Raw genomic sequence first — 25,200 nt, 5'->3', positions numbered from 1 at the left:
AAGCCAGACTTTCCAGCTTCAAGGGAAAAGCTGCAGTAGTTGGGTAAGAGCCAGCTCTGTCACTCAGTTTGCCAAAATGAAGCAGGGGCTAGAAGCGTGAGTGCCACCTCCTTTCCTTGTCTATGACAAAGCTCCAGCCACAGCCCTCTCCTGGGAACCCCAACTGTCCCCTATGGATATCAAGGGACTCTGACTCTGACCCCAGGGCTGCTCAGGGGGCAACGGATGATGAGAACTAAGGAGGGCACTTGAGCTGCCTGCTCTTCTCTGCAGGGAGCACCTGGCTCTCTTAGAAGACTCTTGCAACTGCCCTGGCTGGTGTGGCTCAGTGATCCAAGTGCCGGCCTCTGAACTGAAAGGTCACCAGTTCAAATCCCAGTCAGGGCACGTGCCTAGGTTGCAGGCCAGGTCCCGATTGGAACAAGTGCAAGAGGCAGCTGATAGGTGTATCCCTCGCACATTGTGCATTGTTCTCCCTCCCTTTCTCCCTCCCTTCCCCTCTCTCTAAAAATAAATAAAATCTTAAAAAAAAAAGACAGTTGCGATGCATGAAGTCTTTCTTCAGCGCCTGGCACCCCACCCTGCAGCAAGACTAAAACTTCCTTTTTTTCACCCTCGGCTGAGGACTCTTTTTTTTTTTCTTCCCCCTATTGCTTTCAGATAGAGAGGAAGAGAGAAACGTCTGGACTGGGAGGAAACCCACAACCTAGGCCACGTGCCCCGACCAGGAGTCAAACCCATAATCTTTTGATTACGGGACGATGCTTCAACTAAGCCATGTTGGTCAAGACCAAAACTTCGTCTCTTTAGGAGACAGCCAGGATGTGAGCTGGTCCAGAGCGCAGGGGTCACCCCCACGTGGGAAGGGGGGAATGGCTCTCGGTGGGTCAAGCCTCTTGTCAGCTCTCCAAGTGACATGTGCCTGGGGCGGGATGGGTCAACGCCCACCCCAACATCACCCTCTCCCCACGTGTGCCTCAGCTGTGTCCCAGGGAAGAACGGCAAGGAGCCCCTTGGGGGTTTTCTGAGGAATGTTGTAGTCTGCAGATGAAGCCCTCGTCACCAGCATGTCACGTGTCAGGGTGACCCCCGAGGCCCCTGTCTGGATTTAACCTAGGGCCTCAAGTCCACAGCAAAGACGGAGGCCCAGGGGACTGTGGGAGGGAAGCCACTGTGGGGGTGGGCCTAGAGGGAAATGGTAGTGCCCCCGGTGCCATGCCCCTGGTGACTTGGTGGGTCTTCTCTCGCTCCCTTAGGGGGGCAGGGGACTTTGAGCACGAGAAAGAACCTTCCTGCTGGGGTGTCATATCTGCCTCCGGGTGCCCGCCTGGGGGCAGACTGAGTCATGCACTCCCACAAGTGTATGCAGGGCCCAAGGGGCCCTTTATTTCCTCCCCCTGTCCCCACTGGTCCAACTCCCCAAGGGAGAGAAGAGAGCAGAAAATAAGCTGTGTGCGTCCCCGGCCACAGACACCAGGGTGGGGCTCGACACGCAGTGGGCTCTGCGGGCGGGCTCTCCCCAGCAGGCCGGGCGGCCGATCCTATCCCTGACTTGGCTGCTCTGCGCTGTCTGTGCAGACAGGAAGTCAACCAGCTGCAAACAGGACGCCCGTCTCCCCACTCCTGGCACTTCTCTACGCCTGTAATACTGTGTGCGCCCACGAGGGGTCCCTCTGTGGAAGCCTGTGTCTATCTGCTCCAGGGGGAGTTGCGGAAGTGCCTCCTGGGATTCAGGAAACAAGAGGGAGATTCACCCAAGGGTGGGGTAAGGGGAGGGAGGCTTCAAGCCCCCCCTAAGGCCCCTGCCCTAACTCCTCCCCACCGCCTCCTGGGAGCTTCCTCAGGTTGGCAGAGCTCTTTGAAAGACTAAGGGTGAGCACCGCCTTCTGTGTTGAAAGACCAACCAGGGAAAAAAGAATCCTGGGAAATGGTAAAGCTCCAGGATAATTTGGGGATCTTCGTGTTCACGACTCCCTGGACTGATCCTCCAGACCAGTTTCATAAAGACGTGCAGCGGGCCCTGGCCAGGGAGCTCAGTTGGTTAGAGCATCGTCCTGATGCACCAAGGTTGCAGGTTTGATTTCTGGTCAGACCACGTATGGGAATCAACCAAGAAATGCATCAACAACACACACATTTTTCTCAAAAAAAAAAAATTACAATTTTTTTGCATTAAAAAATAAACGGGTAGTGGAAACAGGGATCCAGCCTCAAGTGCGTGCCTGGTGACGGGGGTAGGTGGGTGGGAACCACGTGCCTCTGGCAGGCAGCACGGTGCTGCCAGCATCCCGCCCCAAACCCACTCTTCCTGAACTCCTCTCCGAGAAAGCCACTGGAGCGTGCCTGTCTGTCTAGCATGTTTGTCCACACCTCTTCACTGCTCACGGTCCTTCAGTGACCCTGCCCCTTCCAGAAACTGCCCGAGACACAAAGCACAAATTCCTTCGTGCATTTTAGGCCTTCTGTGACCTGGCCACTGCGGCCCAAGCGCACTCACTGAACTGCTGTGCTGGTTCCTTGAGCACACACCGGGCTTGCAGACGTGCAAAGGCTTTAGCTGCTAATCCTATTCAACCGCCGAGATCCAAGACAGACACCATCCCCTCTGTGAGGCCTGCCCTGGCCTGCTGCCCTGAACATCAAGGTTTGCCCTGGAGTGGTAACCAAGTGATGCTGGACAGAGGGGCAGCAGCCCCCCAAGAGCACGGCTGCTCCTCAGCAAGTGCCCTCCCCAGTCCCCACCTTCCTGATTCAGAAGCTGGGACGACGGAATGGCCTCCAACGAGGACCTGAGCTGTCAAGACATGCTGAGAGATGCGAGACTCTCACAGGCAGCCAAGCTGTGAGGTGGCCCTTGAGCAAACCTCAGGCTAGAGGCCACTGGGGCTGGGGCAACCGAGGAGGGAAGGCAGATGGCGGGGTGGGGGTGGGGAGGACGACCAGTGACCTTGTGGCCCCAGGACCTGTTATCTGGGCGACCGCAGGCCCTGACCGCAGGCCCTGGCCGCCATCGAGGCTTTGGGCAAGGCCTGCACCGGGAACTGGGAAGCGCGGGCTGTCAGAGAGCCACCAGGGACTGCACTGCCGGTGCCCCGAGCGCTTCTCAGGCTAGCAGGGCGGGCCCTGCAGCCCCGCAGTCCCTGCCACTGGGCTGCCTACCTGTCGGGGTTCCCATTCCTCCCCTCTGCTCTCCAGAACCCACGGACTTCAAGTCCTGCTGAGCCTCCCGTTTCCCCAAGAACCTCATTGGGCTGGGAGAGCTGGAGCTCACACGGGCCAAGCTGAACCCTCCAGCCTCACTGACCCCTCTTGCTACCTCCCACCCCCCCACCTGCCCAGGCTCTCTCCAAGTGTCCGAGGGGGCTGCTGGTTAGAGGAGCAGGCAGCTGTGGGCAGTCCCCGGCCCTCAACAGCAGCAAGCCCCCAACAAATGGCAGCTGTTACTGCCCAGGACAGGGACGAGAGGAGGGTGGGGACAGTTATCCGCGGTACATGGGAACACCACCCCATCTCAGGGAGAGAGCATGGTAGCACAAGCTGGGGACACCCAAGACCTTTCTCCTCTTCAGGCTAACACCTTGCTTCTCCAGAACACCCTTTCCACCCTCAAGGGGGAGCCTCAGAGCAGCCAGACTGCTTTGGGACGTCCTGTGACGGGTACCAGGCCCCACCCCAGCAAGATGCCTCCTTCCCCACCCACGGCAGCCTCTAGTCCTGCCCCTGAATCCCAGGGCAAGCCCAAGCCCCGCCCCACCCTGCCCCGCCCCACCCCACCCCACCGCACCCCAGGGCCCTGCAAGAGTGCAGGGCAGCACCAGCACCAGCACCAGCCTCAGTCCCAGCCTCAGTCCCAGGTGTAAGTAGAGCCCCAAACTGGTGGGGGCCTTGACCTTCCTCCCCAGAGGGCTGAAGAACAGCCTTCACCCACCTCCTGGCCCCCGAGTTCACTTGTCCCCAGCCTGCCTATCCACAAAGTGCCTGGTTTTGTAACAAGGTGGCCTGCCTTGTCCTCACTTCCCAGTTCAGGGCCCACCAGGCACACTCACAGGGCACTAGGGACCAGATCCTGGGGGAACAAGGAGATTCCCACAGCATCCTCCCCCATCTTCCCGAGTACCACCTGACTCTCCATGGGCAGGTTCCAAGACCCAGTGCTTGGAACCCAGGAGTAACCTTCAAGGTATGGCCCGCCTAAGACCAATCGCAAGTCCTCTATATACCCACTTCCTAGACAATAAAATGCGACCACCCCTTCCTGCCTGTCTGCCACAGATGCTGACAGGCTCCAAGGAGCAAGCAACCAGCTCCCACCAGAGGCTCTTTGACTTCTGCTGGGACGGAGGATGGCGGTGCGACTTCTGGGATACCTTCCCCTGATGGGCAGGTTAAAGCCCAAAGTACAGGCTGGACAGAGCCCGCTGCAAGGCCAGCGAAGGGCTTGAGGCCCTAGCCAACACCTCCTTAGTTAAACAGAGGAAGGTGGAAGCCAGGACACCTGAGTCTGAAGTCCTGGGCCCCACCTAGCCAGCCCCACCCTGGACTCCAGCCACATCTGCAGCAGGCCAAAGGCCCAACTTGGCTTCTGACTCACAGCAGCCACCAGACCCAGCCCTCATCAATGAGTCAGCCACCCAGGGAAGTAAAGAAAGGACCAAAAAAGAACCTTGAAGGTATAGAAAGTCACTAAGAGGTAATCTGTGACTTGCAACCTCACAGCCCACATCTGGGAAAAACTGGTCAGGGAACCAGAGAAAGGGGCCTCACTGCCCCGTTGCCCGCCAGGGTCAAGGCCACAGAAGAAAGCAGTTCAGACACAAAACCCCTTCTGTTGGAACGACCCCTGCGGATGTGCCCTGACTACCTCCTGAATAACCAGACTATTGGCACCTGTCAGGAGGGAGGGTTGGCCCATCACTGGGACCAGAAAGGGCATGGGGGCCGGCTGGGGACAGCGTACAGAGAGGAGATGCTCCCCTCACTCTCCTAGCCTAACACCCCACAAGGTCCCCCGGGCCCCGATCCTGAAACACACACCCTCTTAAGTGAGACTTTTATTATTATTTTTTTAATTGAAGGTCCCTTACTGGTCCTGCTTCCACGAGTGGCCACGACCAGGTGGAAAAGGGGAGGAGAACCAGGTGGCATGGGGAGGGGTCATCTCCACAACATCCATTTATACACAGAACTAAACAGACAAGCACAGAGTCACTATGCGGTTAGAAGTTGGCAGCACGGGAAAGGGGAGGAACAGGTGGGAAGTTGGGGTGTCGTTAAAAAAAATACAGGCTGCCCCCAAACTGGGGTGCCTGGGGGGACTTGGTCTGCTTCAACCCAAGAGGAATCAGAAGATCAAAAGCAGTTTGGGAAGGCCAGAACCGTCAGGGGTGAAGGGAAGAGGAAGGTCCAGGGGGTGGGGGGCTGTTTGGCAACTGGGTGAAGGGACTGCCCTCCCCCTGCTGGGATCCCCCCAGCCCCTCCGGTCTGGCAGGAAGGGGGCAGCCGGCAACCCCCACAGGCAGGTCTCGGGCTGCCAGAAGCTCCAGGCAGGGGGCTGGAGGGGGCTCACAAAGGCTTGCCCTCCAGGGAGATGACAGCACTACCCCCCAGCTTCTCCGCCAGAGTGCAGCGGTCCTTGACCTCCTCGTAGCAGTTTGCTTGTAATTCATGCTTGATCCCTGTGGGGAACAAGGGGGAGCGTCTGTGAGCAGGAAGCACTGGGGTGGGGGTGGGGTGGGGGGCGGGGTTTATGGCCAGGAAGAAACTAATCAGAACAGATGGGACAAGGTTACCTTCCAACCAGGCAGGGCAGGGGAGGGAGAGGAACCTCCTGGGCCACGCCAGTCACCCTGCCCTGCAGCCAACGCCTGAGCAAAAGCGCACGTCGCACCATAATTACTGGTTCTTACCTGTCAGCTTCTTCTTGATGGCATCCTTGGAGCTGGCATAGATCATTTTGCTCTTAAGGGGTGCAGACTCAGGGGCCCTGGAAAGAAACAGGAAACTTGCAGCAAAGTCCCATCCAAGTCTAGGAAGTGTCCCCGAGCTACAGGTGACTTGGAAAAGCATTTGAGCTTTTTATCAAGTCCCCACCCCAAACACACACCTCCGGTTAAATAGGAGACACAGAGGCCCATCCTGAGAAAGGGGAGTGGGGCAGGGCTAGGACAGGTGACCGCATAGGGAGCTCACCAGAAGATAAACACCAGGTCCTCCTTCTTGCTCTCCTTGGTCTCGTAGGTGGCGTCATAGAGGGCATAGCGGCAGTCTTTGTCCGGCAGCATCTTGACAAAGGTGGCGTAGGGGTCATCTACAGTCTGGCCCACGTCACCTACCAGGATCTCCTTGCCCTCCTCCAGGATGATGTTCTTCTTGTCTTCACTCAGGCAGAAAAGCACCGCCTTCTTGCGCTTCTTCACCTCCTCTGGTGTCGAGGACTTACGCACCTTCATGTCATTGAACACCTTGATGACTCCATCAGAGACAGCCACCCCGGAGGCCTGGGGGATGAGCCACACAGACCTTGTAAGGAAAAGGTTTCTGGGACTCCACCAGAAGCTCCTCCTTTGCTTTCGTAGGAGACCCATCTGGATGCTAGAAGAGTACAGACCTCAGCCCCAGAGGTCACTAACCCTCTTCCCAAAAAAAAATGAGTGACCGATTTTCCCACCCACGCCACTGTTAAAGACCTCTGATCACCCAATTCAACATCATCCCTCCTCACCCTGACATCGTACAGGCTAAAACTTAAAGACCTGTGAAAAGCAGGGGTTTGCCTGTGATGAGGGAATGGAATCGAAAGACTCCACAGGCTACTGACTTGTTTCTACACTCACAGTACTCAATAATCTCAGCTTTTGGGAAAAAGTGCTGACTCAGAACTTCAGAAAGGTGAAGGGGACACAGACACCACATCAATCATCTCTTCTCAAAAGGACCAGGACCCCACGCAATGCTAAACGGGGCACCAAAGGTGCTTAACAGTTCTGGCAAGTTCATCAGACCTGCTCAATGCAGTTAGTACACAAATTATCCTCTTCCCCGCTTGAGTCTTCCTCAACCAAGACAAAAATTACAACCTCTAATTATGACGCTACACAACTCCCTGTCGTCTGGAATAAATATAGGCCTCAAAAGCCGCTAATAGAAGTAAAGAGGCCAAAGCCAACTGCCCACGGTCCTTGAGCACCTTTTAAATTTCAATTGTGGTTCGTGTTGAGGGACACCCGGAAATGCAGCTACTGTCCACCGAGAAATCTGCCGCGCCCCCCCTCCCGGAACTGCAGAGGAAGCCGGACACGTGACTCAGCCGCTTCCGGAGTAGGCGGGGAAAGGGGTATCAGCTAGGCTCGGCCTTCTTTCCGAGAGAAACCCCTACCCAGAGGCAGTAGCACCTCCAGGGACTCTCCCCGAAGGAAGGCCCTCTACCAGGCAGCACATCAGCCCCCTAGGCTGCGGGCCGGAGCCTGAGCAAATTACACGGCCTTCGTTCGGTACTCGCAGCCCTCGGGCTGCACACAGGGGGCGGGGTGGTTTCCGGGCGGTGGCCGCCTGGGTCACTTCCCTAAACGCGGCTCCACCCTCAGGCCCCATCCGGGAAAGTCGAAGGCCCTGCTCATCTAGGGCTTCGGGCCGAGCGGCCAGCTGAATGTGTGCGCACGCGCCGACCCACAGCGCCGTTCCAGCCCTTGCCGAATGTACAGGGCGGAGAACCCAGCTGGCTAAGGGCTCACTCGCTCCGGAGCAGGGCCATGGCCTCTGTGGTGTCCGCTGCATATCGCCCCGTGCAAGCCCCTAATCCCAGGCTCCCGCGCCCGAACCCTGCCGCCTCCGCATCCCGCTAGCTGCGCCGCCTCCGCTCCTCCTGGACGCAGGCATCCCTACCACCTGCTCTCCAGGCAGACCCGCCTGCCGAGGGAGGGTGACGCGGAGACAGGAACAGCCCTTGGGTGGGGCGCGCGTGCCAAGACCGCTCGCGCGCTTTTCCTTCGCCGCCCCTGGGCCGAGTTAGGGTACCGCCAGCTCCCGTCGAGTGCGCGTTCCCGTGACCCGACTCTCTTCGGCCCCGCTGTGGCGCGCGACACCGGTTACTCTGCGAGAGGAGCGCGCGCGCGCGCCCCGGACCCCTCCCCCACGACCGGTGTCCGCGCGGGCGCACCAGCGGGGTGGGGGAGGGGAGCAAAACCCAGGGGGCGCGCGAGCTGCGTTCAAACCAGCCCCCCCCAAGCGCCCGCGGGCGCGCACGCGCGCCCCAGTGCCGACCGCCCCTCAACACGAGACCCTCATCCCGCTCCAGGCGCTGGGGGAGGGGGTGCCCACGTCGCTCCCCCTTTCCCTCCCGCGAGCGCAGGCGACCGACTCGCAGTGGCCTCCCCTCGGGCATCGTGGCCGGGCGCTCACCATGTTTCCGGAAGCGAAAAGGAGATAGTGAGAAGAGCCTAAGAAAAGGAGAGCCGCTGCAGCTGCTGCCGGGATCCGACTGAACGCGGCCTCTCCCGGCCCCTTCCGTTTAGTATGATCCGCACAATGAGGGGCGGGGCGAGCTTCCGGCGCTCCTCCTGCGGGCTGACGGGTAATGAAGTCCGAGGGTATTGCACCGCCCTCTAACTCGCTCTTTTTCGTCAACTGGCCACATTGCATACTGGGAAATGTAGTTTGGGGGAGGCGGGGTTACGGCACGGAGCACGAGCCCATTGGTCGAGTTTCCCAGGAAACGCTCTGAGCTCAGAAAGGCCCGGGTCCTTGGCTCTTGGTAATAAGAGTCGAAAATGAGCCCAGACTTTGCCGCTCTTCACCCCGTTGCGAAATGTTTTTTTCTAAGATCCATCTTGGCACTTCTGGGTCCCTTGATATGAAAAATTTAAGTAAATTAGTATTTAGTATTTTCGTCTCTGAATTGAAGCTACTATTCATTGGCCTGGAATACAGTCCTCGAGCAAGGAGAATCACAGGTGTAAGGCGCCTTCCATCTAATAAACATTCATTGAGCACCCTCCATACGCAAAGCCATGATTGACCCTAAGAGGCAATGTGGAACTTCAATAAAATAAGAAAAAAAAATAAAGGAAAGGATACAAAGTAATGTTTGAAAATAGAGCTTTGTTCTTGTTTTAAATGTTTAGCAAGTTCACGAGGCAATAAAGGGAGAAGGGCAGGGGTTTGTGCGTACAATTCAAGGACTCTGCCTTTTACTAGACAGAAAAGAGGAAATACACATTAAATCAGACTCGAATCTCGTTCTCTAGTTGATAACTAGGAATATGGTTAATGTAACACCCACAAAAATGAGACAAGCTCCTTGGGAACATAAGCTGCACAAAAAGAAGCTGGGCTGAGGGACCCCGGAAGATTTGTTGGCCTGGAACAATGATCATGACCTCACACTGTGCAGGTCGAGGAAACAGGGTCGCAACCAAGAGAATTAGGGCCGTTGATCCCATAAGTGGAATAAAGAGTGTAAATGAAGAGCTGGAAGCCCGGGTTTCACGATAAAGGGAACTGCCGGCAGTGGGGTACCCGAGATAGCTACGGGTACCTCGCAGAGCATGTCGGGGGTTGTAGTCGGAGAGATTACGCCGCACCGCCCACCAACCGAGCTGCGGGGAGCCTCAGGTAAAGGTGACATCTCGACCCCCCGCATCCAACTAACGATCCTGCCAAAAGAGGCTGGCTCCACCTTTTTGGAGCTTTAGAGTTTCCAAAAGCGACGAGTAGGGGGTGGGGGAATATCGCAGTTACCCTGGAGACGCGCTCCCGCCTGCTCCTAGCCACGGGATGCCCTAGATGTCCTTATTAGGACAAGAGACTAGAGTGGGCGGGACCAAACCTAACGCTGGCTGGAGGCTCCTTATAAGGCAGCAAAGGGAGGGAGGCGGGAATTCTGCGTAGGCGGGGGGGAGTGGGCGGAGTCTGAAGGAGCGGCAGATCCGGACAAGCACCTCGCGACTTCCGTTTTAATTCTGGGGTTTCTCCAGTTTCCTGGCCGAGACCCTTGTGCGTAACCCACCTTATCAATACCTGCCCCTCAGCCTGCGATCTCTTTGCATGGATTTCATCTTTAAATCTCCCGGAGAGTCCCTCTCTTCAAATGAGTCAGTAAAACGTCCAAGTGGTGTCCGGGCTTCTAAATCCCAGCCTGCTCCTCCAAATCTAACCACCTGCCGCTCTCAGGCACCTCCCCCACACCTGCCAGGATGCCCAGCACCTGCTTTTTCCCTCTTCTAATTGTCCTGTCACCCTCCCCCCATCCTTTGGCTTTCCCTGCACGTCCCCGACTTTGCACCCTCCGCAACTACCCTCTTTCATCTCCACCCTCACTCAGCTCGGGAACATCGTTTCTTCCGAGGGACCTTCAGCTTCTCCTGCGTTAAGTTTGTGCCCTTATCCCCTGCACACCTTCCTAGATATCTCCCCTGCAAATACATCTGCACCTGTTTGTGCTCCCCACCACCTCTCCGGCTCTTCACGAGCCCAATCTCTGCCCAGCCTCCTGTGCTAGGGTGAGGCTGAAACTGACAGCCTCAGTTACTTGCTTAAGCACCACCCCAGCCAGCCCTCCCGCCACAGGGGGCACTGTCCTCCTTTCTCTCGCTTGCACAAAGAAGACGCTCTAGAACCTGTCCAGGGAGGAAGGGGCGGGTCAAGTCTCCGGGGACCTGGGTGGGGCGCGCCCAAAAGGCTGAGAGGGAGGGGCGGGCATGGGGTGGGGAGGAGAGAAAGATCACCGAGGCAGTCCTCTCTTTAGAGTAGAGCAAAAACGGGAAGGGCAGCCTGAGGCTATTTAGTGCCCCTCATCGGACCACGTGATTGGAGAGCTCCCGCCCTCAGCCCTCTGAGCTAAGGGTTCGAATCCTTTATCCAAAACTGGAGGCAACCCAGTCCCACCGATGTGAGGCGCCAAAAGACCAGTCCTAGGGCTCATGGCGGTGCCGGTTCGCCTGGGCCGGAAACGCCCGCTGCCGAAATGCCCCAACCCGCTCTTTGTACGTTGGCTGACTGAGTGGCGGGACGAGGCAGCCAGCAGGGGGCGCCGCACACAATTTGTATTTCAAAAGGTGGGTTGAGTTCCGTCTGGGCCTCACGGGGGGCTGGTGCTGGCAAACCCAGACGACCAGGCCAGCCTTGACCCGGTACCGCACCCACTATTCGCTCCAGGCTCTGCGCTCACTCCGGCGTTACCCACTGCCCCTGCGCAGTGGCAAAGAAGCTAAGATCCTAAGGCACTTCGGCGACGGGATCTGCCGGATGCTGGACCAGCGGCTGCAGCAGCACCGATCATCGGGCGGTGAGCGCGAGGGGAGGGGGTCCGTGCTACCCGGAGCCTCCCTCAGGAGCAGCCTCCGTGACCACCTGGGATCCCTTAACGCCCCACTCCTGTCCAGGTTGCTCTTTGAGCTTGGGTTAGTGGCTGGCTGTCACAGAGCCTCGCCTCTCTCAGCTACCACACGAGCTGGCAGCGTCCCAGACTCTCTCGCCTGGATCCTGTGATGTCCTAAGTTGACGCTCTTCTGCTCCCGCAGGTGATCATGCCCCGGGTTCACTTGCAGCAAACAGTCCAGCCCCGGAAGGGCCACCTGCCGAAGCCCAGGACTCTTCCGTGCCAGTGGAGAAGGGGAAAGGAAAGGTGGGAGCACCAGGAGTAAGGTTTTCTGGCCTGGGGGACTTAGCAGGCTTGGGTCCAGATAGCCCCACCAGTGATGTCTGGTATTGGGCAAATGAGTTATTCTTCCTGATACTTATTTTTCACATCTGTAGATGGGTATGTTGATTGACAACAGAGTCATTTGGAAGCACTCCACGGTCAGGCTATTTAGGGGACCAAGCCCAGTACACTGGGGGTTGCTGTTACTGAGTTTTCTTATCTTACCACCCTTGGTCTGCAGCAGGTGGTAGGCCGGGCCAGCCAATTATGCCACCTCCGCACAGCTCTCCACCGACTCTTGCCAGCTTCGCAGGTCATCCCACCATCTGGCCCGTCTTACGGACGTGGTAACTGAGAGGCAGCTGAGTGGCTTACCGGGGCCATGCAGCCGGCTGAGAGAGCGCCTGAACCTCATCCCTGCCTGGGGTTCGGTCTTCAATGCACAGCTCTCTGGGTTTTGTGTTCAAAGCCCCTCTGTACCTTGCAGGTTCCAGCCCGGCCCAAGGTGGGAGGCTCTGGCAGCTACTGGCCAGCGCGGCACTCGGGCGCACGAGTCATACTGCTGCTGCTCTACAGGGAACACCTGGTGAGCGCTGGCTACACCTGGAGTGGGGGGAACTGAGTCCGTGGGGCTTGAGGCTCCCGGAGCAGACTGGCCCAGGCACTCACTGAACCTGCCTTGGTTACAGAATCCTAGTGGCCACAGCTTCCTGACCAAGGAGGAGCTGCTGCAGAAGTGTGCGCAGGAGGCTCCTGAGGTGAGCACTGAGATGAGGAAGGATGGGGCGGAGCGGGCATGGATCTGACCCCGAGCCTACCGGAGGCTGCCCTCCTTAGGAGCCAGCAGTGGCGTGGGGCACAGGGGGTTAGTTGGGTACGCTAAGGGTCTTCCCCCCTGTGCACAGGTGGCCCCCGGGAGTGCTAGATCCTGGCCAGCCCTCCGCTCTCTCCTCCACAGGAACCTGGTGCTCAGGACACACCAGCCAGCCAGGTGGGGCCAACTACAGAGGGTGCGAGAGGCAGGGAGGGGGACCGTGCCTGATGTTCTGAGTGGGGCTGTTATCACCCAGCAGCTCGCAGGCTTCACAGCGTCGAAGCTGGGGAAGGGAGGCCTTACCCCCTGGGGCCCACACTGCGGGAGTACCGGGAGGGTCTGAGTGACGAAGCAGTGTGGGGGCAGGGGGTGTGCCCCAGATTATTGGAGGAGCAGGAAGGCTTTGCTAAGGATATGGCATCCGACATTTCTCAGAATTCAAAGGGTAGAGATGCAGGAAAGACATTCCAGAGAAAAAGGAACTATGAGTAAAATTGGGAGGGAGGAAAGTTTGTCTGAGACGTACTTATTGCACCCTTGAGGAATGGCCCCGGGCAGGTCCAGAGAACGCTGATCTGAAGGGCAAGAACACAGCCCGGGGCATTGGGAATGGAAGCCACTGGACTTATTTGTGCAGGGTAACCAAGGGGGTGGTGAGGCCAGCCTAGCTGGGGGCAGGCAGGAGAGCCTGCCAGATGTGAAAGAGAAGGAGAGATCTGTGTTCTGTGTTCGTCTCCTCCACCTGCCAGGTACTCGCTGACTCCAGAGGGCCTGGAGCTGGCCCAGAGGTTGGCCGAGTCGGAGGGCCTGAGTTCACTGAACGTGGGCGTCGAGCCAGAGCCAGAGCCAGAGGAGCCCCCGGAGGAAGAGCCGGAAGTGCCAGGATCAGCCTCAACTGAGCTGTGAGCACGGGGTAGAGGGATGGGGGGAGTTCCAGAAGTGAGGCCCACACCCCAGCGGTCTCCATCACCTATAGCTGAGCTGCGGCTGCCCCACTTCCCCTGGGTTTGGAGGGACACTGCCCCGGCACTGAGGTTCCGTCCTCACACACTAACACCCCCTTCCCTAGCGGCGTCAGCGAAGGCAGCGTCCAGCAGCCACCGCTGGAGCTGAGGCCTGGGGAGTACAGGGTGCTGCTGTGTGTGGACGTCAGTGAGGCCAAGGGGTGAGTGAGGCGGAGGGAAGGGAGGGAGGCAGGGATAGCAGGGGCATCCCTGGCCTGCCCTGACCTAAGCTTCCCACCTTGCGATTGCAGGGCGAGGCACAGGACAGAGCTGCTCCATCAGCTGCAGAGGCTGCACGTGACCCACACCGTGCGCAAACTGCACATTGGGGACTTCGTGTGGGTGGCACAGGAGACCCGGCCCAGCGACCCAGGTAGGGGGTGTGGACAGTAAGGTCAGAGGGCGTCAGAGGCAGTGCCTGGTGGGTGGGGGGACACGAGCCAACAGGAACCTTGGCCTCTCGGCAGCCAGACCTGGGGAGCTGGTCCTGGACCACGTTGTGGAGCGTAAACGGCTGGACGACCTGTGCAGCAGCATCATCGATGGCCGCTTCCGGGAGCAGAAGGTGCCTCTACCCGTCTCTCCGAGTCCCCTACTCCCTGCCTGCTCTGGAGCTGCCTCCTCAGCGGGAAGGCCACTTCGGGACAGCCTCAAGGCAGAGCTCCCGGAACTGCAGCCACACCCCATTTGAGCTGCTCCAGGGCAGCCCCGAGATCAGACCCCCTCGGGCCCCTCCAGGGACACAGCAGGTGCACAGGGGGTCTGTGTGGATTGAGGAGCATATTGAAGACCCTGGAGTGTCGGGCCCCTGCAGTCTGGCATAAACAAGGCCCAAGGGTCCAGGAATGCAATGGCTCTTTCTCAGTACTGGCTCCTTGGCTGGTGCCGTGTTTGGGCCACGTACCGGCTGGTGGAGGCTTGAAGAACGGGCATCATTAAAGATGGTGGGCGGGCTTTCCGTGCAGGAGTGACAGCCTGAACAAAGGCGTGGAGGCCACTCTGAGACAGGCAGAAAGACTAGGGAGGATGAAGGGTGAATTGGTGGGAGCAGCGTCCCGTGAAGATGTTGAGTGTGATGTGACAGGCAGCCCTGACCAGCCCCCCCGCCCCCCGCCTTTCTGCGTCCCCAGTTCCGACTAAAGCGCTGTGGCCTGGGGCGCCTGGTGTACCTGGTGGAGGAGCACGGCTCAGCGCACAACCTCAGCCTTCCCGAGAGCACGCTGCTGCAGGCTGTCACCAACACTCAGGTGAGCTGGGAGGGCAGGGCCAGGCTGGCAGGGGTCCTGTGGCCTGTGACTTGGGCCCAGAGCCACCTCCCTCTGGTGGGTCCTCTTGCCCAGGTCATCGATGGGTTCTTTGTGAAGCGCACAGCAGACATTAAGGAGTCAGCTGCCTACCTGGCCCTCCTGACACGGGGCCTGGAGAGACTCTACCAGGTGAGCGCGGGTGCGCGTGTCTGGCACTGGTCCCTTAACTGGGCCCTGGGCTCTCTCAAGGAAGGCGAGGCAAGTGAGATCCCCATTTCTCACGTTGGCCCACTGGGGCCTAGGATTTGCCAAGGACTGGCTGAGTGGGGTTTCCCTAGAGCTCTGGCCTGGCCTCAATCCCCTCTCCCCTCAGGGCCATACCCTACGCAGTCGCCCCTGGGGAACCCCAGCGCGGCCCGAACCAGGAGCTGGGCCCTCCCCAAATCCTCTCTGCTCACTCCTCACCTTCAGTGACTTCAACGTGGGAGCCATGAAGAACAAGGTACTGCCTCTGCCCAGGTCCTCCTCAATGTGGCCCAGCCCCAGCCCGCCCCCGACCCCCGGTCTGCCCCTGACCCCCGTCTGCCCCTGACCCCAGGCCCAGTCCGTGAGGGAGGTGTTCGCCCGGCAGCTGATGCAGGTGCGGGGGGTGAGCGGGGAGAAGGCAGCGGCCCTGGTGGATCGGTACAGCACCCCCGCCAGGTAGGCCCCCACAGAGCCCCTTAGGGGTCCGTTGCCCCCACCCTCCCTGCATGGGATTCAGCTCAACCAGTGCAGAGGGTCTGGTCCTGTGAGGGCTGGACAGACTCGGAGGTGGACAGGCTCGGCTGAACCTCGGGGAGTCCCTGCAGGTCGGGTGGCGAGGAAGACAGTGCCAGGCAGAACCAGACGGTGTCTCAGGTGTTGGCGGAGCCCCCAGGAGGGAAGCATTCCGCCTGGCGCCGCAGAGACGGCATCCCTGAGGAAGGGGTCGGGCCATGAAGACTGAGCCAAGAACTTGAAGGACATTTGCAAGAGCAGGAAGGGGGGGGGGGCGAGCAGGATGGAGCAGGGCACTGAATGCCGGGCTCAGGAAGTACGACAGTGGTTCTGACTCCCTTAACCAGTGAGGACCCCTTCCTGCCCATCTCCCGTGACTCTGTTGGCCCAGGCTGCTCAGGTGAGCCAGCAGCCGGCCATTGGCAAGGCTTAGAGACTCAAATGCCCCACCCCCTCCCCAGCCTACTGGCCGCCTATGATGCCTGTGCCACCCCCAAGGAACAGGAGATGCTGCTGAGCACCATCAAGTGTGGGAGACTGCAGAGGTGAGACAAGGGGCGGGACCTGGAGGGGATGGCTGGGGCCCGAGGGCGCCGTGGTCCGGGACCTGACCCTCGTTAGCCTCTCTCTCCGTGCAGGAACCTGGGGCCTGCTCTGAGTAGGACCTTGTCCCAGCTCTACTGCAGCTACAGCCCCCTGACCTGACGTGTGCCATGGGCCGGACCCCAGCCCCCATCTTCCCAGGCTAGCCGGCCTTTTAACCAGAAGCTTTTGGGTTACAATAAAAATGGAAGTGTTCGCAGCGTGATGTGTTATGGAGGAGACGACAGGCCTCCGGCCTTGTAAAATATCCAGGCGGTTTTTCAACTGAGCCCCTCAGGATGCTGGGGTTTCCTGGTGCAGCAATAAGACTGGCAGGGAGGTGTTGCAACTTTGAATCTACTTTATGTCATCAGAGGGTCCCTGGTCAAATAACATTTCCTTTGATAAAAGGTTCTGTAGCTTGGTGGGGGGGAAGCACTAAAGGTCCAATTGCCTCACTTTTTGGATTGAAAAACTGAGGCCCAGGGGAGCTGCTAGGATTTGTCCAAATTGATCGTTTGAGGCCAAGGCAGGATTGGAACCCAGGGCCTCCCAGCACTGCCTAGAGCAGGGTTTCCAGCCCAGCCCAGGTTTCTGCTGGGGCCTGAGTCTGCAGCCTCCTTACCTCCTCCCTCCCCAGGGTGGCTCTGATGCCCACGGTAGACCAATCCCAGCCTTGGGAACACAGCTCCCAACTTCTGTCCCCTCAGCCTGAGCTGACCCTTGCTTTAGGCGCACTTGGGCCACCTCCCACCAGCCTGGCCCCTCCCCCAGTCTGGGGTTCACTGCAGTGTCACCCGCCCCCCTCAGCCACCAGCACTCCTTCGTTCTCCCTTTATTGCCTTTCTCTCTCTGTCCTTCACAATAGCATCCTCCCTTCCAGCAGAACGCCATCATCCCTGAACCCCAGGCTCCTGGGCTACAGGGGCCTCCCCCTCCCTGAGAGCGCTCCCCACTCGTCAGAAGGCGTAGGCCCCCACGAAGACGGTGAGTCTCAGTACTGAGCTGGCCCGGTAGCTCATGAGGGAGTTCATGGTTACCATCTCGAGGTCCAGCACGTACTCCCGGGGGCCTGTCACGGGCCGGGCGAGGACCAGCATGGCGCTGACGTTGTTGATTTGCTGCGGAGCACAGTGGGTGGGGGGGACACACAGATCGCGTCAACTCGCATACCAGGACCCTCTCCACCAGCATCACCTCCCCACCCCGTTCCGTGCTCACAACCAGTTGGCTGAGAAGTGGGGAGCCCTGGCCAGGCGGACCCCAGGCTGTCCTCTGGCTCTGTGACACCCTTGATATCCCCTGCGCCCAGGCTCCGCCCTCAGGAATCTTCCAGCTAGGTCTTTTGTCTAACTAGGGCCAACTGGTGACTGGGGGCCAGGCGTGAGACTTGGGAGAGTGGTGGGGCATTTGGGGACCCAGAACAGGCAGACTCCCCTTCAAAGCTTTCAATTTCGGAAAGAGAAAACAGGCTCTGACACCAGACGAACTCCGACGCCCCTCTCGCTGACTCACCTGGAGCCCTCCCTCCTAACAGCTCCACCAGCAGAGCTGAGTCTGGCCCCAGGCCCCTGTGCCAATGCTGCCCTGCACTCTCCACTTGCTCTTGCCCGTAACCTCAGAAGCCCTCTCTGCCAGTCGTGTTGACGTGTTCTAAGGGTGAAGGAGTTGGGGCCAGACACAGAAGCCAGCAGGGGGACGCAAACCCCAGTGTCTGAGTGCCTCTGTTAGAATTACATTGAACCACCTGCAGAACTGAGAACACCCCTACCTTTCTACAGAAATCCCACCTCTCGGGGTGGGGCTTTGAGAAGAGGCGGGGCATGGTGGCCTAACTGAATCTGCCATTTAAGGTTTCCCGGAATCCAGGTTTCAATTATGTGTGCCATTTGAGGGGCGGGGTTAGGGGAAAGCCGTACCCTAATGTAGAAGTCCCCCTGCGAGTTGCCGGCACGGATCTGGAAGGCATTGTAGGCACCGGGGTAGACGGAGGTTGCCTGGATCTGGAACACGTCGGCGGGCACGCTCCGCTCCGAGGTGATGCTCATGTAGCGGTGCACGATGGACGAGGGCTGCTCCCGGCACAGGGGGTTGGCGGCCGGGCAGAGACAGCGACTAGGGGTCCCGAGAAGGGGGCACGAGTGAGGTCTTGGCCCCTTCCCCAAATCTGGCCCACCCTCAAACTTAGTGATCCCAAAAGGATCCTTCCTCCCTCTCCTAGAACAGTACGCATGGTTGTCATGAAGGACTGCAACTCCCATCAGCCCTTGGGGCACTTGCCAGCCGGAACAGACGCCAGCCACCGCCGCAGAGCCCAGTGGGAGTTGTAGTCAGGGGGGCGTGGCATCGCGTTAACTCACTTGTCGGACACCTGGACATAGGGCTCCACACAGCGGTTGGTGTCCACACAGCGGTAGCCCCCATAGAAGTTGACACAGGTTTGGGCCTCAGAGCACTGGTGTGCGCCGGATTCACACTCATCGATATCTGTGCCAGGGGAGAGAGGCTGGAACCTGGACATCAGGGCACCGACCCCTGACACCTCCCTGCCCACTCCACCCAGACAGCGTGTACCTTGGCAGAGGCGGGTGGCCAGCTGCTGGTAGCCCTGCGGGCAGTGGCAGGAGAAGCGGCCGGGCTCGTTGACGCAGCGGTACTGACAGAGGTAACTGGAGTAGCTGCACTCGTCAATATCTGGGGGACAGTGGGGAGGAAGACTCTGGGTCAAGGGCAGTCCTCTCGATTCAGTCCCACAAACGTCCACAGGGACAGCTACGCCTCCTGCTAGGCTCCGTGGGGGAAAACAGAGCAGGACGAGACTGAGGTGCAAGGCACAGCAGGGGCGTAGAGAACGCAAAGAAAGGTCTGCCAGACCCCCAGCTTACGGGGCTTACGGCCCCAGGACTGAAAGGCGGAGAGCTACGGGAAAGCACCGGAGGCCTGGCTTGAAATCCTGCAGGCTGAGCTTTGGAAACCTCAGTTTTCCTGTTGATGAAATGAGCAGGTTAGACCAGGGGTCCCCAACCTCCCATCCCAAAACTACCAACCCCCTCCTGCCAAGGTCCCTGGAAAAAACTGTCTTCCATAAAACCAGCCTCTGGTGCCAAAAAGGCTGGGGACCACTGGTTAGACTGGCTGAGCCTCGAGGGTGCAGGCTGCTCTGGTTTCCAGGGGTTTGCCCCATTTCTGCAGCCCACCATCAGCCCAAGCAGGCAGCCACCTGCTATGAGCTGGGGCCTGCATGGGCAGGAGCCCGGTTTTCTGCCCTGGTCTTCCCGCGCTGCCCAGCCCGAGCCGGGCACCAGTGGGGCCTCGCTCGGCAGCAAAGCACGGCATGGACAGCGTGCGTGGCCAGGCGACAGGGGATGTGAAGCTGGAATGGGGCCCTGGACCCATCTCGCCCTGGTGGTTTGCCCTCGGGCAAATCACTTAACCTCTCTTTGCTGAAGGACTTTATACTTACTATTTGCCTGAAAGCTTCCCAACACACCCTGAAGGAGAGATCAACGTCCTCATTTTGCAGAAAGGGGAAAAAAATCATACTTACCTCATAGGACTGTTGGCGGGATTAAATAAGGCCAAGTATGTTAGGGAAGTTCCCTGCACAAGGAAGGTTCTGGATAAATGGTATTCACTTAAAGTGTTGCTGCTTGGGACTTGATAAAGCCTGTCGTCATTTCCTCACTTAATTCTCAAGGCAACCCATTTTACAGATGAGTAAATAGGTTGAGAGAGAAGAGTGACTTGTCACCACTTGTCACCACCCACATCCTAGCTCAGTCTCCCCACTGAGCGACAGTGGGGACCTAACTGCTGTCTCCTGCGCCTTTGCTACCGGGATGGGAGTTGTGGTGGGCAGGCCTGCGGGTGCGCTGCAACCAGCTGGGGGTGGAGTGTGTGGGACGTACAGGGGTGCAGAATGAATGGGACCTGGAGGCATCCAATAGAGGACCGCGTGGCAGGAGGCACAGCATGCCGCAGGGGGGCCGAGGGCGGAACACCCGGCAGGGGCGGAGCTCTCACCGCTGCAAGAGAAGCCATCCCGGTGCAGCTCGTAGCCCTGATGGCAGCGACACAGGAAGGTCCCGTAGGAGTTGAAGCAGCGCTGCTCACACGGAGCTCCCATCTCACATTCATTCACATCTGCGGGTGCCGGGGGAAATGAGAGGGGTGAGAGCCGAGGAGCAGCCCAGGGCCCCCATGTCACCTGTTTACCTGGGCTGCTCAGGAAGGGAGCCCCCCGCCCCACACCACCCTGCCCAGGACGCAGCAGCCCGGCCCGGCCCAGCCTCACCCACACAGGAGCGGTTGTTGGGCCCCAGCTGGAAGCCCGGCTCGCACTGGCAGCGGAAGGAGCCGGGCAAGTTCACACAGCGGTGCTGGCAGTAGCGGTAGCGGCATTCGTCTATATCTGGGATGGAGGCGGGGGAAGGGGGGCTGAGGTCAGAGGTCAGGGGGGCCCAAGCCAGCTGCAACTCAAGGCCTCGCCACCCGTAGTCTTGTCTGCGTCTGGGGGCTGGGCCGGGCCAGGTCAGCCAGGACTCGCACATACACCCGTGCAGTGCTATGTCTGGCGACTGAGGTGGCAGGGGCCTGGGGCAAAGCCTGGGGGTGGGTTGAAATGGGGATCAGTGCTGGGGGAGGCGGGGAGCCAGGCCAGGGGCACAGAGCAGGAACTAATAAGGCAGCCCCTGGACTCACCCACACACTCGGTCCCAATCTTGCGGTAGCCTTCGGGGCAGGTGCACTGGAAGGAACCGGGCAGGTTGTGGCACTCCTGGCTGGGGCGGCAGTCGTGCAGGGCCTCGGCACACTCGTCCACATCTGCGGGCGACACCACTCAGCCCCTGCCTGGGAGCCCACGCCCCGCCCCGCCTGACAGACACCTCGGTGTTGGAGGACCCAGGTCAGGAACCGCTCACGTGGGCGTGTGGGTGACCCACCCCCAGAACAGGAACACGTGGACTACACCCTCCCAACAGCACGAATAACGGTCCGCCAGCCTGGAAGCCGACAGGACAGGCAGCCCTAACCGTGAGCGCCCCAGCCAGGGAAGTACAGGAAACAAGGCCCTCCCCACACTCCCAGGAGCACTAGCTCCAGGGCCTCCCTCCGAGGTCCCTGCCGCCCAGGGGTGAGGCCAGATCAGGAGCCGGGCCAGGGGCAGAGGCTAAGAGGCAGAGCTCTTGCAGTGTCTGCAGCAGTGGAGGGCAGGGTCCCAGCGGCTGGAGCTAGGGCAGTGGGACAGGAGCTGGGACCATCTGTGGCAGGCCCCACACAAAGTGAGGATCTGGCTGAGGGACCGGATGGTACCCCCGTGGCCCTGAGGAGGCTTCTGAGCACAGGAGGAACGTGAGGTCTGAGTGTTTAAGGTGCAGCGGGAGACACGAGGTAGGAGGGCGGCGAGCCTCTGTGCCGGGGAGAGGGGCCCTTACCCACACAGCTCTCTTGCTCATCAGGCTCATAGCCTAGTGGGCAGGGGTTGGGGTGTTGAGCGGGGGGCACTGGCGGTGGTGGTCCCTCGCCATGCAGGTCGTTGATGACGGCAGCCGAGCGGGGCAGGCACAAGTAGCCCCCATAGTGGTTGATGCATTTCATTTCCCCCTTGCAGGCCTCGGGGATGGTCAGGCACTCGTTGACATCTGCAGAGAGGGGCCTGCTGGGCACAGCCAGTCTCCCGGGCTGGCCGTGGACGGGGTGGGAGGCGGGAGCCCAGCTTGGCCCTCTCTGAGCTGTGCGACCCAGGCAGGGCCTTCCCTCTCTGCTCAACAGGCTAAGGCTGCCTGCCCAGGACCCCTCCCAGGAGTCTGCCAGGGCTGATGGTGGGGCGGCTGTTCCACAGTCACCCCCATTCTCTGGCCCCTAAGAGAATCTCTCCCTCCCTGAGATCCAACCTTGGCTCAGCCCAAGAGTGATGTGCAGGCTTCCTAACACATCCCCGCGCACACGGCCCGCCTGGGACGTGACGGGACACAGCTGGGCAGGAGGGTGGTTGGAGACGGCGGTGTCCCTGGGGCAGTGCCAGTGCCGGGTTGCTCTCCTGCCTCCTCAGAGGTGGGGGCGGGGTGCCCTGGGTCTCTCTGAGAGGGAGGGGCCTGGATGGCTTCTCTACCCCTGGCGGAGCTGGCCCCCAGAGAGCCAGCGCTGGCTTTGGCAAAACAGAGCCGGGCAGCCAGCGGACAGGCCATCGGCCTCCTGCGGCAGCTCTCGCAGCCGGGGTTGCCATCCCTATCCCTTCCTGGGGGGTGGGTCAGTCCCCCAGGCACACTCACCCCGGCAGTGCTGGCTGTCAGGGTCCCACTCATAGCCATCTGTGCATTCCTACAAGGGGACCAGTGGTGGCCAGTGTTCACCCCCTGTCCCCTCCAACTGACCAGGCCAAGGCCAGGGCCCTGAGCCTAGCCACCCTCCCGGGACTGCTCCAAACAATGGCCCCAGCTGCTCCACCAACCAGGGGAGGGGAGCATCTTCCCCAGCAGGCACCCCAGGATCCTGGTCTCTGGTCCCTGCCCAGCCCAGCCCAGGCCAGTGGCCCCACGGTCCCCACCGTGTAGCTGTCAGGCTCCTCCGAATCCTGGGGAGACGCTGCCCCCAAGAGCAACAGCAGCAGCGCCCAGAGCAGTAGAGACCCGGGGAGGCAGGAGGCGAAGGGGAGCATCCTGGGACTGGGAGGTGGTGGGCAGGGGTCAGGGCGCCCCTGTCACGGCACCCCCATTCCCTGTACCAGGACTCAGAGCCCTGGCCCCAGCCGCCTCCCCCTCGGTACCGCACTTAGGACCCCGGAATCTCCCAGAGCCGAGGGCTGACTCCTCACGCGGGCCGACTCCTCAAGCAGGCCGGGGTTCGGGGCCCACTCGCCCGGGGCCGCCCCGCCCCCGCCCGGTCCCACAGCGGCGCGGGCAGAGGAGCGCAGGCCTATCTGCTCCTCGCTGACGCCGACTGGGCCGAGGCTCCGGCTCGCTCTTTTCCCCCACGGACAGCCACTCACTTGGGCCCGCGACGCCCCCGCGGCCCGCGGCTCCGGCGGCTCGGCTGGCTCCCGCAGTGCCTGCGGGCAGACGGACGGGCAGACGGCGCAGCTCCCTGGACGCGCAGCCCCAGGAAGCGCCCCCCGCCCGCCCGCCTGCAGCGGCGCGGCCCACCCCGGCGCCTCCGCCCGCCCCTCGGCGGATTCCTGAGCCCGCGCCAGGGGGAGGGACCCCGACCCCCCGCTTCTCCGCCCCTGGCCGGCCGCAGGCCCCCACCCGGTCCCCCGCGGCGCCGCCCGGAGCCGCCTCTCGGCTCTGGGCCAGGGTCCCGTAGGGCTAGATCCTGGTAGCACTGGCCCTGATACCAGGCCCCCAGACTCACTCGGGAGTCCCCAGGCCCTCACTTTGTGCACCCCTCACACTGCGCACCCAGACCCCTACCTAATCTGCGCCCCTAGAATTCCATCCTGTGCGCCCACATCTTCATGTGGAGGCCCCCAGACTCCTGCTGAGCCTCCCAGGATGCCGTCCTGGGCCCCTAGAGCTAACCTAATACTGGGGCTACCAGGTCCTCCGTTTAGACCCTAAAAAATTGTCCTCGGTGCACCCGAAAGTCACTCTGGAAATACTACAGCTTCCTTCAGGGTCCCCAGACCTCGCCCGAGGACGAGGCGCTCCCAGGCCCAGAACCGTGGGTCTCCGTTCCCTCCCCCTCCATCCCCAGGGCCGTCTTCAGCCCGGTGGTCCCTTCACTCCAGGACAGCCTCCGCGAGCCCTCGGTCCTGGAGGCTACAACAGTTTGGGGGCGGGGGCTGCAGTTCCCTTTTGGCCCAGAATGAATGGAAGCCCCTGAAAAGGCGGACAGGGCCAAACTTGAGTGTGCAGAACGCCAGGATGTTGTGCCAGAGCCTTCCCAGCCCTCCTCCTACCCTCGTTCCCTGAGCCCCCGGGTCTCCGCCTCCTCCCCCAAGCGAAGGGTGCGCCTCTGGAGGTGGAGTTTGGGCGGAGCTGGCTCCCAGGAAGGGGCGGAGCCCCTCCCTGCGCACGTCTTTGGGCGGAGCCGGACGGAAAACGGCCGCGTGTCCAGGGATCCCCGGCCTGGGGGCAGGCGGCAAATTCGCCGTTCCCTCCCTTCCCTTTCTTACCGGTGTATCCTCACTGTAGCCCCGAATGCCGCCCTGCTAGGGGAGGGGACGTACCTAGGAAGGGACATTTCGGTGGGTCCCAAGGTGAGCTCTAGATTCAGAGTGAACTGGAGAGCGTCTCCCCCACCCTAAATGCTTCCCAGCTGCTTGGGTGAGGAGGCTAAAAATAATAGCTGTTTAAACTCAAAAAGATAGACATTAACAAGGGCTGGCAGGCACGTGGAGAACATGGAACCTTCATACAATGCGGTGGGAACGTAAGATGCTGCATCGCTTCGGAAAAATCCTGGCAGGTCCTCGACATGTTGCAGGACCCAGCAATTTCAATCCTAGGGATATACCCAGGGAAACGGAAAACGTGTCCACACAAAAACAACGTAGAGAGCAACACTATTCATAGCAACATTTCTCTTCATAGCAACATTATTCGTAAGCGCTAGAATGTAGAAAGTTTCATGTCCATCGACTTATGAATGGATAAACCTGAAGATAAAAAAAGTGGTGGAATATTATTCAGCCATAAAAAGGAATAAGGGACTGATATGCACCACCACGTGGATAGATCCTGAAAACGCTGTACTGGGTGAAAGCAGCCAGACACAAAAGGCCACGTGTTCTGTTTATGTCACAGCCAGAATAAGCAAATCAGGGAGACAAACTAGGTCAGCCTCTAGCAGGGGAAAAGGTCATGGGGAGTGACTGCTGCTGGGTATGGGGTCCCTTTGGGATGGTGAGAACACTCTGAAATTAGATCGTGGCGATTTGATGATTGCACCATTATGCAGATACACTAAAAACCACTGAAGTGTCCACAAGGGTGTTTTTAGGGTGTGTGAATTACCGCATATTATCTCAATAAAGCTGTTATTTAAAATAATATGAAAATAGCCCTGGCTGGTGTGGCTCAATGGATTGAGTGCCAGACTGTGAACCAAAAGGTCACCGGTTCAATTCCCAGTCAGGGCACATGCCTGGGTTGTCAGCCAGGTCCACAGTGGAAAGCGTTCGAGAGGCAACCACAAGCTGATGTTTCTCTCCCTCTC

General features: G+C 59.9%; 3 protein-coding genes across 6 annotated transcripts; 1 reads left to right on the top strand and 2 right to left on the bottom strand.

Moving 5' to 3' along the window:
- Positions 1 to 5,038: 5,038 nt before the first annotated feature.
- CFL1 (cofilin 1) lies at positions 5,039 to 8,652 on the bottom strand. Its single transcript, XM_045855199.1, has 4 exons — positions 8,398 to 8,652; positions 6,190 to 6,497; positions 5,907 to 5,983; positions 5,039 to 5,675 (listed from the first exon to the last, which is right to left on the bottom strand). The coding sequence occupies exons 1-4, from the start codon at positions 8,635 to 8,637 to the stop codon at positions 5,563 to 5,565; spliced, it is 738 nt and encodes a 245-aa protein (XP_045711155.1). The 5' UTR covers positions 8,638 to 8,652; the 3' UTR covers positions 5,039 to 5,562.
- A 1,272-nt stretch (positions 8,653 to 9,924) lies between these two features.
- Positions 9,925 to 16,260, top strand: MUS81 (MUS81 structure-specific endonuclease subunit). Of its 3 annotated transcripts, none has more exons than XM_045855196.1 (17): positions 9,925 to 9,990; positions 10,867 to 11,051; positions 11,152 to 11,281; positions 11,517 to 11,620; positions 12,126 to 12,224; positions 12,328 to 12,396; positions 12,544 to 12,629; positions 13,202 to 13,354; positions 13,522 to 13,617; positions 13,708 to 13,829; positions 13,924 to 14,021; positions 14,587 to 14,703; positions 14,797 to 14,892; positions 15,077 to 15,205; positions 15,302 to 15,405; positions 15,924 to 16,007; positions 16,101 to 16,260. In XM_045855196.1, the coding sequence occupies exons 2-17, from the start codon at positions 10,917 to 10,919 to the stop codon at positions 16,165 to 16,167; spliced, it is 1,689 nt and encodes a 562-aa protein (XP_045711152.1). In that variant the 5' UTR covers positions 9,925 to 9,990; positions 10,867 to 10,916; the 3' UTR covers positions 16,168 to 16,260. The 3 variants fall into 3 exon arrangements, 2 of the variants coding, with proteins under 2 accessions (XP_045711152.1, XP_045711151.1); XM_045855195.1 differs by having other exon boundaries at positions 9,966 to 10,088; positions 10,742 to 11,051; XR_006787607.1 differs by lacking the exons at positions 9,925 to 9,990; positions 15,302 to 15,405 and having other exon boundaries at positions 10,679 to 11,051.
- Positions 16,261 to 16,864: 604 nt separating this feature from the next.
- On the bottom strand, positions 16,865 to 23,982 carry EFEMP2 (EGF containing fibulin extracellular matrix protein 2). Of its 2 annotated transcripts, XM_045855065.1 has the most exons (12): positions 23,942 to 23,982; positions 23,033 to 23,092; positions 22,592 to 22,709; positions 22,317 to 22,365; positions 21,480 to 21,686; positions 20,746 to 20,868; positions 20,339 to 20,455; positions 20,068 to 20,187; positions 18,619 to 18,738; positions 18,405 to 18,531; positions 17,964 to 18,159; positions 16,865 to 17,165 (listed from the first exon to the last, which is right to left on the bottom strand). In XM_045855065.1, exons 3-12 carry the CDS (start codon positions 22,700 to 22,702, stop codon positions 17,004 to 17,006), a joined length of 1,332 nt encoding a protein of 443 aa, XP_045711021.1. In that variant the 5' UTR covers positions 22,703 to 22,709; positions 23,033 to 23,092; positions 23,942 to 23,982; the 3' UTR covers positions 16,865 to 17,003. The 2 variants fall into 2 exon arrangements, with proteins under 2 accessions (XP_045711021.1, XP_045711022.1); XM_045855066.1 differs by lacking the exons at positions 23,033 to 23,092; positions 23,942 to 23,982 and adding an exon at positions 22,816 to 22,837.
- Positions 23,983 to 25,200: the final 1,218 nt, after the last annotated feature.

Source organism: Phyllostomus hastatus, unplaced genomic scaffold (genome assembly GCF_019186645.2).
Source record: "Phyllostomus hastatus isolate PE091 unplaced genomic scaffold, TTU_PhHast_1.1 phas_scaffold_11, whole genome shotgun sequence".
Taxonomy (NCBI): domain Eukaryota; kingdom Metazoa; phylum Chordata; class Mammalia; order Chiroptera; family Phyllostomidae; genus Phyllostomus; species Phyllostomus hastatus.
The sequence above is the reverse complement of the archived record's forward strand: the minus strand, read 5'-3'. Positions and strand labels throughout refer to the sequence as shown.